This window comes from Aquila chrysaetos, chromosome Z (assembly GCF_900496995.4).
Source record: "Aquila chrysaetos chrysaetos chromosome Z, bAquChr1.4, whole genome shotgun sequence".
NCBI lineage: Eukaryota > Metazoa > Chordata > Aves > Accipitriformes > Accipitridae > Aquila > Aquila chrysaetos.
In genome coordinates this window covers 42535200-42547848 of record NC_044030.1, presented here as the reverse complement: position 1 = coordinate 42547848, position 12649 = coordinate 42535200, and the positions used below count along the sequence as shown (strand labels likewise).

General features: G+C 41.3%; 1 protein-coding gene across 4 annotated transcripts in view; it reads right to left on the bottom strand.

Annotated features, from left to right (window-relative positions):
- GOLM1 (golgi membrane protein 1) overlaps positions 1 to 12649 on the bottom strand; it is a 35522-nt gene that overhangs the window by 6973 nt on the left and 15900 nt on the right. For all 4 annotated transcript variants that reach the window (XM_030004588.2, XM_030004589.2, XM_041120964.1 and 1 more), the window contains exons 4-6: positions 8921 to 8975; positions 8501 to 8603; positions 3051 to 3189 (exon numbers count right to left, since the gene is read on the bottom strand). In XM_030004588.2, coding sequence (XP_029860448.1) covers positions 3051 to 3189; positions 8501 to 8603; positions 8921 to 8975 — 297 coding nt within the window. The remainder of the gene's footprint in view (positions 1 to 3050; positions 3190 to 8500; positions 8604 to 8920; positions 8976 to 12649) is intronic.

Genomic DNA, 12649 nt, shown 5'->3' with positions numbered 1-12649 from the left:
GACCATTATGGAACTGTTTCTTCTATGGGGATTTTTTGCTGGTTTTTTGTTTTGTTTAAAAAAAAAATAAAAATTGAAAGACACAGAGAAAGAACAAGCATACAGACATTTAGAGATATAAATCTTTTTACACCTGGTACTATACAAATGAATAGGAAACCTTATGGTATAGGAAGTCATAGTCAACAAAGTTTTCTGCTGTGATGCTGGTAAGACTGTAGCTACCCATTGTTCTAAGCAGGTCAATAAAACACTAGGTTGTCAAGTGTTCATGCAGTCATTTGGAAAAATGTCTGCAGAAATAAATGGTTTAATAACCAAGAAGCCAAAGTTGTAGAGGATTTGTAGGATATGATTACTTGGCTGTTTTGAAAATGTTTAAGCTCAGTCAGAGGCAGGCAGAACTAAAGACCTTGTCGGGTTAACACCATGAAGTCCAACATCAACAACAAATAACCTAGCATTAACTCTTGTGAAAGCTTCAGAAACAAGTATTACCACAGAATATTTGGTTATCGTAGTAAGGATATTCAGAAGAACTCCATCTTCCTTCAGTCATTAAAACAAAAATGCTGTATTTAAAAATTATTCTGTTTCATAAATAATTCAGCCTCTTGAGGTCACTCTCTACAGTGGAAATCATCAGAAACTGAACATAAGATTATTTTTCACTTTATGCTGGGCATGAATTCTTCTGTAAAAATACTAAGCCTGCACTTACTAACAAATTACCTCTTAATTAAATATGCAAAAGCCCTTAGCTTATATTATCTTAAATTTCTAGCTCAGCAATTTTTAATGATGGTGTCAAATAAATTAAAAGGGTGTATGCTGAAAATTTTTTAAGTTGAAGTGGTTGGATAAAAAGATAATTGGAACATGTTGTGTATTCCTCAGCCAAGAAGTATACATCATTCCTTAAAATACAGAGCTGTAAGAAAAGCTGTTTATTAACCAACCAACACTCCATTTTCTTTCTCTGTTTTATTTTAACTCTGACCTTTCCATTACATAAGCGTGTACATCTTACAAACAGGAATTATTCCAGCTAAAAACGTACAGAGATTTCCTCAGAGTCCCCTTGCACTAATGATAAATAACACAGCTTTTGTACAAGCAAGAAGTTGCAATCCTTGGGCAAACAAACAACTGAGAAGGTTACAGCTTGACGTAAGAAACACTGTCACAGATGCTAGAGAACACAAGCAGACAGAATTTATTTAGGCTGTAGCTATATTAGTGGTTATCTCATCTGGGACTATCCCCTCTAGAGATTAAAAGGAAACGGGTAACCTGCCCTGCTTAACCTACTGCCTGCTTTGAGTAAAGATTGCCTCCAGCTATGGGACTTGTTGCAGGAGACTGAAATTGTCCTGCAGAGGAGCTTCAGCCAAACTCCTCAGGTTCCTTTTGGGATGATTTTCCTTCCAAACAAAAAGGTAAAAAAAAAACCAAACTGCAAAACAAACAAAAAAGCATCTGGTGCAAGTAACTGTAATGAAAATCTGCTGCAAAGCCACACCAGAAATTAAGTTGACCACCTCATGGTCTTCCCCACATCAACTTTCCAAATAGTTAGCATTTCACACCTTGACATTAAACAAGATACATTGGTGTGACAAACAAATATATCTTCTTCAAATGATGGGCTTTTAATTTACTTTTCACTATAAAATTACTATTACTACTTTTTATTTACTTATTTGACACTGTAATAAAAATTATTGATAAACAAGAGCTTTCACTTTTTTTTTTTTTTTTTTTTAAGGGATAACGGGCTGGCATTTCGTGTCTCTAATGCTTCAGTCATTTTGCAGCTCTCGTACAATGCAGGTTCCCAGGATAAAAGGTCACAAACTTAGCAGTTCTCTCTCCCACCATTTTACATAAAGGACTGGACACAGACTGGAACCATTACCTGAACACCTAGGGGTCTCTGGGCAGATGTTTCAGCCATTTTCTCCCACCAATTTCCAGCTTTTTGCAAAACCCAGCTTCAATCCTCATTGCTTTACCCTTTCCACTTCTGAAGTCATCAAATTGTTTCTTCTAGTAGCCTTTTCCTTGCCAAAGAGAAAAGGGCATACACCACCAAACCCCCACTGCCTTTGTAATGAGTTGGGGGGAAAGGTCCCATTGCAGTCACATGTAAAAAAAGTAACTTCTGTAACTTGGGCTTGTAGTCCTGACAGAAGGGCTACTTCGGTACATAGAAATAAATTAGTTGCCTTCTCACCCAGGAGCTTCACTGCATGTTTCCAGGGCCATCTGTATCAAGCTTAACCAATCAAGTCCTATTCCTGACCAAATCCTCCTTCACTGAAGAAGCATCAGTAATTCACATGCCAACACAACAGGATGATCTGAAATTTCCTTTTCTCAGGATCTCCTCCTGCCCTCTGTACCCTAGGAAGGAAAAGTCAGCTGGCACACAGCCACCCTATGTGGCAAGCCTGCCCCATCCTAGTAAGCCTTCTCATGTCACATACAGCAACACCTTTTGTGGTTCTTTGACTCGAAATATCCAAAAGCAAACAGCTAGCACATTTGATCTTCCCCTCATTCCCACAGTAAAAGGCTGACATTAGGATTTCTCTGAAAATTCATAGCTGATGGACCTCAAAGACCCTTGGACTACAATATCATATTCAAGGCTTGCTGCTACTCTGATGTGACTCACAATTTATCCTCATTTTTAACACGTCTTCAACACACAAAGCAACTAAGTCCTTTAACAAGGTAAAAGGAGCTGTGAACCAAACCTCAGAAGTGTAAATATTCTTTAATGGGCTCCACACCACTCCCAGCGTTACCTCTCAAATTCTGCTTGTCTCAGAGACACAGTGATTTTGAGTATCCTGCAGGACCTCTGCCTCTTCTGTCCTCAGAATTGCTCCATTTCCCATAGATCAGAAACATTCAACAAATGTGAAGGAAAGCAGTGTAAAACTTAATGAGATGGGCTAATATTAGTTAGAGATAGCAGAAAGGTGGAAAACCCCTTAGAAATTACAAAGAAAAAGATTTTTAAGAAATTACCCAAACCATACCTGGCTATTCCTTTTTGAATCTTCTGAGAAGTCTTTGTTTTCTTTGATTTGTGGTATATCACTACCCTTTTTTGTAAGCTCCTCTATCCTTTCTTTACATTGCTCTTTTAATTCTTTCATCTGGTTGATACACTGTGACCTGGAGAAAACATGAACAAGTGAGCAGTTAACTTTCATCCACACTCTTCTAAAAAGTTCTTTTGTAACATGTCCTTTTTTTTATTTTCCTCTTTTTATTACTTTCTTAGTTCTATGATCTGTGCTTACATTTGAGAAGTTAGTAGGCAAAAATGGGGTGTTAACCTACGTCCTAAGGACAAACTCATGGTGCAGACGGTCCAAGTTATACTGGAAGAAATTAATTTAAACTGCTTTTGTTAGACCAGCTCAACAAGCTACATGAATTTTCTTGTCTTCCACTAAGCATTTCTAGTATGATAACAGAAATGTGTATTTGGATTTTAGCTAGGAAGAGCAAACAGCAAGGTACTAGTTGAAATAAGAAACAGGTGTAAGCTACCGCTAGCAAACTGAACACCCTTTCTCAGTATTTCACCAAAGTGCAGTGCTGCAAGACGTAACAAAACATATGTTACAGAAATGGAGTTCATCAGCAGGTATTTGGTTTGGGTTTGTGTGGCAGGGGTTTTGGTAGTGGAGGAAGGGTGGCCTCTGTGAGAAGCTGCTGGAAGCTTCCCCGGCTCCAAGTCGGACCCGCTGCTGGCCCAGGCCGAGCCCATCAGCGATGGTGGTAGCACCTCTGGGAGAACAGATTTAAGAAGCGGAACCTGCAGCAGAGAGTGTAGTGGGATGTGAGAGGAACCCCTCTGCAGACACCGAGGTCGGTGAGGAAGGAGGGGAGGAGGAGCGCCGGAGGAGGGGATGCCCCTGCAGCCTGTGGTGAGACGGCAGACTGTCCCCCCAGCCCATGGAGGGGAGCAGGGGAGCAGATGCCCACCTGCAGCCTGGGGAGGACCCCACGCCGGAGCGGGGGGAGGCCCCTGAAGATGGCCGTGACGCCGTGGGAAAGCAGTCTGTGCCTGAAGGACTGCAGCCCATGGGAAGGACCCACGCTGGAGCAGCTCATGGAGAACTGCCTCCCATGGGAGGGACCCCATGCTGGAGCAGGGGACGAGTGAGGAGTCCTCCCCCTCACAAGGTGTGATGAACTGACCGCAAGCCCCATTCCCTGTCCCCTTGCACTGCTGTGGGGGAGGACGTAGAGAAAATCAGAAGTGGAGTTCAGCCGGGAAGGAGGGAAGCGTGGGCGGAAAGTGTTTCAAGGTTTGGTTTTACTTCTCATTATCCTTGTTTTGATTTGTAGTAAATTAAATTGATTTTGTTTCTTCCCCAAGTTGAGCCTGTCTTTTGCCCGTGACCATAAGTGGTGAGTGATCCCTCCCTGTCCTTGTCTCGACCTTGTTTCTGTGTATTTTCTCTTCCTCATCCCACCGGGGCCGGGGGGGAAGAGTGAGAGAGCAGCTACGTGGTGCTTTGTTACCAGCTGGGCTTAAACCACGACACTACTCTAAGTTCCAAAAGGAGTATTTCCTCAAGATGCAAGTATTGTATATCTTTTATATACTTTCAATAGTTACACAGTGCCATTAGTCCATTAACCGTGATGACACCAGGGGTCTTCTGTTTGCAGTTCTGTGGCCTGCCTTTCCCTCACAGCTCCTTAACCTCGAGGTAAGCCCGAGGCTGCTGCGGCAGTTTTTCCTGAAGCTGCCAGGGCAGTGTTTTCCCCTTTTGTGGCTGTGCTGAGGATCCTGTGCAAACCCCAGGAGTGTTGTCAAGCTGGATTTCTCAGGGAAAGTGACTGCCATCAGGGCAAGACCACCTTTTGTCCCCCATTCTCTTCATAACCTGTTTTGTAACTTTTGGTTTATATTAGAAGAAGACCAAGACCTAGTGACTAACAAAGCAGATAAGCATTACCCCATAACACACATATAGAAGGCTTAGAAACCAGTCACCATATGACCCCAAGTATGCTTTCATCCCAACAGGAACAAGCAATAGTGGGTTTGAGTGGACCCCAATGAGAAGTGCATTATGCTAGGGAAAAATGTGAAAAATCATCATCATTGTCAGCACCCACTGCACTGCAGAGTGTGCCCAAGGAAGAGGCTTGGCTGGGGACCACACAGTTTCTCTTCCCTGCTGGCCCCAGTGGCAAAGGAGTGTGTTGGGGTTTTTTTTAACCCTTTTTTCCTTTCTCTCTCTCTCCTTTGTTTTTTTCCACCCTAAGGTAAATTTGAGTTCAATGTATACCATCAGCTACAGACCCTGCAAACATGTCTTCCTGCATGCAAAACCTCTCTCGCCATCGTTTGTATATATAACAACTTGGTCAACATGCTGCAAGTTTTACCTCCCCCTCACTAAGACAGAAAGGGGGATTAATTTCTTCTGAGCCTGGCTCTGGCAGTGTTAATAGTCCTGGTGTAACTGCAGCTGGTTCAGATGGGCATATCCCAGTTTCTCAAGCTGCAAATAAGCTACTACCTAATCCAGAGGAATTCTCAGGGCACGTGCCCTCTATGACAGCAAGTCACTCATTTTATTGCATTTTCATTCTTCCCCACCCCCACTTTTTAAAAGCAAAAAATCTGTTCTGTAGTTCGCACCCAGAAAGGAAGAAGAGTGGCAGACAGGTATGCTATGAACTGGCAAATTAATTACCTTTATGAACTGACAACTTAATTACCTGTATTACCTTTTCTTCTTGACTAGACATTATTCTCAAGTCTGATTTTGCTAATGCTAATACATGGAAGAGTCATCAAAATAAGCAGTGCTTCCTAAGTCAGTGAACATCAGAGACAATAAAACAATATAGGCTTGAGTTATACACATATTCACTAATTTCTAGGAAATAAAAGAACATCAGAATTCCCTGCACCTCAGTTTGCAAGCTTGAGAAAGATGTGGTATACAGACAGACTGAAGCTGGATAGACCAACCTTTCGCAAACGCTCTTTCATCCCACAATGCACATGAAAATAAAGTTCATTTAACATTTGTGACAAATCCTCATTTTTAATTTATTATCTGTGAAGGAATTCCCTTCTTGTAAAAGGGATTTCTGGAGATTTGAATACTCTGCTTATGCATACAACAACTTCCGAAGAACAAGAACAGCACTGTTTTCTCCACCTCATCCCATCAACATGACAGACTCCAAATGGGCAAAAACAGTGCTCTTGAATTCAGTCTCTGTGGCATGTTTTCTCTATCACAAGATCAAAAAGAGTTAGTTTCTGTGATAAAGAGCTCACCTGTGCACAGACAAAGGTGCCCAAGTAATAGCCTCCCCAGCTGCCCCCAGGCCCATCACAGAAGCCATCAGCCCATCCAAGGCCCATCTCCATGAGCCCAAAGGAGCACAGAGGCACAAGGGCAGCGGGGAGCCTAAATTACAGACTGAGAAGAAGGGTCACCCTGTCCAGACCACCCCACAGCACCATGCTGTCTCAGATCAGCCTCAGACCCTGTGTCCAGGCTTAAAACCCATCAAGACGAGTCAACGAGACCAAGGTGTTTCCTGCTCAGGGTGGGGGACATATTACGGGATGAAGGGTTAGAACATGTCAGGATTGCACAAGACTTATTACAAGATCAAACGCAAGGAAAGGGATAGATCTCTGGCAGGAACAAGCACAAGAAAAGAGAGAGATAAGGCGATAAACAGTCGGTCGCATGTAAACACGTTGCTGGTCGCTTGTCTGGCCTTGCCCTGCACCTGATCACCACAGTCTGTCCCATTTCTTATTCAATGCCTTTTTAACTCTTTCCTGGGTGAGGGACTCTCTGTTCAGTGTGTGTGTGTGTATGTGCATGTATGGGGGTGTGAGTGCAGCAACTGGAGTCAGACCGGGCTGGGAGGGCTGTGCGTGGGTGGCGCAAGGAGTGGTGCCAGCAGGTACGTATGTACACAGGCGCGTTTTGCACTAGCGGACCCCCACCCTCAGGGAGCAGGAGGAGGCTACTGGTGTTGTTCGTGCTCATGCGAGTGCTTCATGTGTCCGCGTTAACCTGTGTACCTGGCCACATACAGGTGTGCTCTGCATGCACGGGAACACGTGGGCAGCCTCTCCCCTCCCAGGCTGCTGAATTTGCTCACCCTGCCTGCACCATAAGAAACAGAGCACCTTTGTCCTCCAGGAGCATGTATCATCAGCTGCTTTCATCCCTGCCAAAAAAAGATTACTCGTGCACTCACATTCTTATACTTGTCAGGGCTGCAAATACCAAACTAATTGTCAGACTTTTTACATGTAGCAAAATTTCCAAAGAAGCAGCTACATAACAAACAAAGCTCCTAGGAATCAGAATGCATCTGAATATTGAAATATCTTCAAAAGATCAGTCCAGAGGCTTCCGTTTCTCTCTGGTTGCTGCAGCAGAGAAGGGTCAGTGCTGCCAGTCAGTCTTTGCTGAACAAGCTCTACCACAAGCAGACAGCACTGGCCACAGTGTGCACCAAGGGTATCTCAGTAAGTCAACTGCTGAGGAACGTGCACTCCTTTTGCACACAATACCAGTAAGCTCACATAACTCCTGCTGACTTCCATACAGAAAACACTAAGCTTGCCCCCAAAAATGCTAAGATGAAACTTCAAGACTTGGGCACGAGAAAAAACAATTACTTCTGTGCCTTCTAAGTTAACAAATTTTGTTCTATGCATTCCACGCACACAACCAATTTTATCACTGTCTTCTACAGTTCGATATCTGATTGTTTAAAAAGAGTAATTTACAATGTACGTAGTTAAAAAACATATATATATATATTTTTTTTTTTAATAACATTTTCAATTATACAATAATACTCTCTCTGCATTTTTCCACTGGGCAAAGTGTACTTGATACATAAGAACCCAGGAGAAATGCCTAGAAATACCAGAAATGTGTATTTAGTGTAAGGATACTGATAACCACTTGTGTTCAGTTATCCATGCCGTATAATTCAGTGGGAAATCTCAACAAAAAAAATGACTACGTATGAATAGTAATGCAGAACACATGGCTCTGACCATAACTGTACCAGAAATTTTCTGAGACCTCTGGCAGCTCAATGAGGTACAGCTTCTCATCAGGTATTCCCGTATCTTAGCTCTTAAACTTCTTCAGAGTTTAGCCTCCTTGTGTTTCCATTTTCCCCCTCACTCTTAAATGAGGATATTGCTACCTTTCTCCTCCTGCAAAGGAAGGAACATCAAGAAGTGTGGGAGAAGTTTGTGGATACTGAGATGCCAACCACTGCAAGGTCTACACTCTTCTCCAAGATCAACTGTGAGCAATTTTAGAAGATGTGTCAGGTGTTACTTTCTCCTTAAAAATGTTTATTTACTAACAGTGCTATAGATATCAGAACAATAGTCTGTGTTATAACCAAGTCACCTACAACTCTAGAAGCCATCTTTTAGAAAGAATATACTTACAGGTCGTATGAGAACTTCCTCTGAAGGTTAGTCTGGTTCTTCTGAAACCAGTAAACATCCAGCTGTAGCTTTCCATATTCTGTCTGTAACTCTTTCAAGTTTTCTGACCAAGACAGGATTAAAATATATATTAAAATACACACACATATATACCTACATATATTACAGGAGAAGTATCAAACAACAGATTGACAGTAAGCACACTAACTTCATCCATCTGTCATGCTCACATTTTGCATACAAATTCATAGATAATTGTTGAATTTTTTCATCAAGGATGCACAGGACTGGGTAAGAATAGTCTTTCAGCCTAACATACTAACAAAAATGGTGTAGCATAAATTTTTTACCTCCTTTTCTTCATAAGGAATACTCTTAACTTGTTTGCAAACCCTTGCTCTGAGGGGTATTACAACATACCTCGTAGACTCTGGATCAGTCGGTCATTTACTGTGATGTTACTCATCAGCACTGCCTGGAAGGAGCAAAATGGAAAACAATGTTTTAATTGCAAAGGACCTGTGTTACCATTAATATTATAAACACAATCAACCAAAGCACATGTAACAAGATCTTTTCTTTGCAAAGTGCTGGGTTACAGCTAAATGCAAAAATTTTTAGCTGCTCTAGAGATTTACTATTACAAACAACAAACACTCATTTTAACCCAGATTTCCCAGTATACAGGAGGAAGATATCACTGCATTTAAATAAAAAGAGGAGGAATTTAAAGAGCCCGCTACTAAAATTGCTTGCTGCTTTACTCTAGTTTAATCTCACAATTGCAGTCACAGTCAGATTTACTGTATTTATCCCTTGAAGGAAGAATACAGCATAGCACAGCTTGCTATCAACTACCCTTTCACCAGGGAATCAATACACGTGCATTCAGGTACGCAAGGATGAGCTATAAAAGTATTACTCATAGAGCATAAAGGAACTCTATGAAAGCAACACAAAGCCCTTGCATTGTATCACTTTTCTAACTATCCTCTCCCTCACTTTGATAAGAAAGTGCTGGAGTGACCTTCTTCCACTCCCTCATTTTGCTCACTCTCGTTCTGAAGAGGCAGTCAACACAGGAGCATGTTTTGTCCATTCTTTCACCAATCCCCCTCTACCAACCCATATATATATACACGTCCCAAAACACCTGAATATTGACAGAACTAAGGCAAGTCTAAATGAAATTAATTCCTGTGAGCAAGATGTCAGGATAACTCAGATTCATATTTAACATTTAGAAAGTCTGGTGCAGAAGAGTCGTCTTAAGACTACAAAAAGATGAGGTGCACTGACCCTTCAGAAACGAACAAGTCCAGTCTTAGGAGCACATTTCTTACACTTCACTGGCAATTTCCTCATTATCCTTCTCCCAGGATACCCCAATGTTCTGCAGGGGTGCCAAATCAGGATACATCAAGTCCCCAGTTTCCTGAAGTTTCTGCTCAAGTACCGATGTGTACTTATGTCCACATCACTTTAATGCAAAGAAATGACTGCATCCATTCTGTCTGCTCAAGTCACCCTGAAACACTGACAATGCTGGTCAGTGCCTTTTTTCATTAAGGCTACGGTAATAAGTGCCAGTTGACTAGGAAAAGCAAAATGTTCAATCAATCTGAGTGAGATAGCACATAGCAGAGGGGTAGATTTGTCTTTTGTTGACCCTTTAAAGAGTCCCAGTTCAAAGAGGTGGTCATTCACATGTTGAAGAGGCAGCTGTTTTCAACCCAATAAAAGAAATATTCCTACACCATTCTATACATACAGCCAGTCCATGAACACCACTGTGAAACCTCAAGAGCCAAGGCCTTGCTCCTCTGTTAAAAAGGAAAAAATAATAACATGAATAACAACATATACTTAGGATTGTTTAATACCTTTCCCTCTCCTTTGTCACAGGACAGGTAAAAACAAGGCTGCAGATTTGTTTTCCCTGATTTATTGGGGAAAGGAAGTTAATGTTTCAATGGAAATGCCAAGTTTTGCTAATGCGTGAGCAACATAATCAGGTTGTTCCATGATTATCACCTTCAGTGTCTCTAGCATTGGCCATTACCAGAAACAGTCAATGGACTAGAAAAATCAGTATGACATGGCAATTTTACGTTCCTACAGTTTGTTGTATTGTGGTTTGTTTGGGTTTTTTTCCTTAGAACATTTTCTTAAAATGTTTTTTTCCTCACATACCAGGACCACTTATTTGACAGTAAAACAGACAAGTGTTAAATGTTTTGTACATTAGGACAATAACAACTGTGATTAGCTGAAGTGAATAAAATGATTTGCCATGTGAAAAAGGCGTCTTAAAACACAACAGGGGGTAAAAAAAAGTGTGCCTTGGTCTTTCTGGATTGCATATAAAGCTTCCTTTTGGCAACGCCACACCTACCTCCCTGAAGTTGTGGGTAAGAGTCCAGGACAAAAAAAAATAACAAAAATCTAGTTAGTTGGTTAACTTGAGCAGGAAATACTGTTGAATAATCTACAGGGCAGTGCTCCAACTGCCAGCTTCCAATCTGGCTGTATCAGTAATGTCAGGCTTTCCATTCCTCCTTCTGTCATCCAAGTGTTAACTAATCTTCACCTCATGGCTGTGATTAGGCAGACATTTTTGGGGGGGGGGGGGGTTATGCAGGCCAAGAAAGCAAACTGCTAGGAAGAACTCAGCAAACACATGCCAAAAATCAGCTGTAGGAAGAAACTCACATTTGAAATTTCATTCAGCTCACAAAACAATACCTATGATCCTTAGGACTGAGAATCCAGCTTTTCGAAACTCACTATATCACCATTATCAAAATCTGATCTTCAGTGACAGAGTAACTCTGTAACATAGAACCAGCTCCTCATATTTGCAAACATGTCTTGCACAGAAGTCCTTGGGACTATCACAGAGGAAAAGTCAGTCTCCTGATTGGAGTCAATGCTGCGAACTGCAGGTCTTCAGAAACCAAAAATCAAAAGCCACACAGCCACCCGCAGTGACAGAAAAATCTTGCTCCAGCTGGACAGCAAATTTTATAATTACAACTGCCGGAGATATATTTGGGGTTTTTTTTATTCACCACAGAACATGTCTACATAAGTCATAGTCCACTTAAGAAACACAAAAGTTGATGTTATTGTTTAAAAAAAAACCCCAAACATAACACAGAAATACCTGTGAGGAAGCTTTGAGATAAATTACTTCAAAGCTTATGTTTTGAGCACATACTCTGAACTATGTACATGCATTTGATCCAATTAATGCCTTACACAGTAGTCTCCATAAATATATTCCTTGGAGGCATTACTACAGTAACTCCTTCAGCATTTGCTACCTTCATAAATCAAGCTAACCCAAGCACACTGAACTGACGTACATGCTTTCTAACACTGACTGTATGTGGTGCATATAAAAGCATAATGAGATATTGCAACAGGAAAAAGGAATAAAACGGCAAAGAACTTGATGAGAGTAAACACTGGTTTCAGAACTAAAACCTAAGAAAAAAGGGTCTTTGCATTCACAAATACAGCTCTCACAAGGAGAAAGAATGAGCCACAGCATCAGTAAATCAGCTGCTAAGAACAAAACCAACTGGGAAACAAAGCAAGTTGGGAGGGTAAGATTTATACATGCAGAAACAAGCATTTATAATTAATCAGGGAGAAGAAGGGCACCTATTTCATGATTAACTCAAACTGATCTAAGTCCTTACTGCAAAGAAAAGGAGCAGTTCTGCCTTGCACGCTCCTACTGCTCCCCACCACCATGCTGGCAGCGGAGCACAAGCCACATTTTGGTTATCTGTTGTTCATTTCTTAAATATATCTTGAAATTCCCAAACCCCTTCTCTATTTTTGCAAACACACTTCCACACACACAAACTTTACTAGTAACACATCATCAATTCTTTTCTGTCTTTGTACTCTTCCTTACCACTCTGAAATAATCTTTGGGAGTAAAGAAACCATTTATACTAGCCACAAAAAGTCTTTTTTATTCTAGGACATGAGATTAATGGCTAACTGCATATTAGTAAGTGGGGGAAAAGTTCATAAATAAGATCCCTAAGAAAGTATTTCTCTTTTAGGTTGGTCTGCGTGCTGCACACTCATGTACACTTCAGTGGAGGAGCACCAATTGAAACAAGTCTAAAA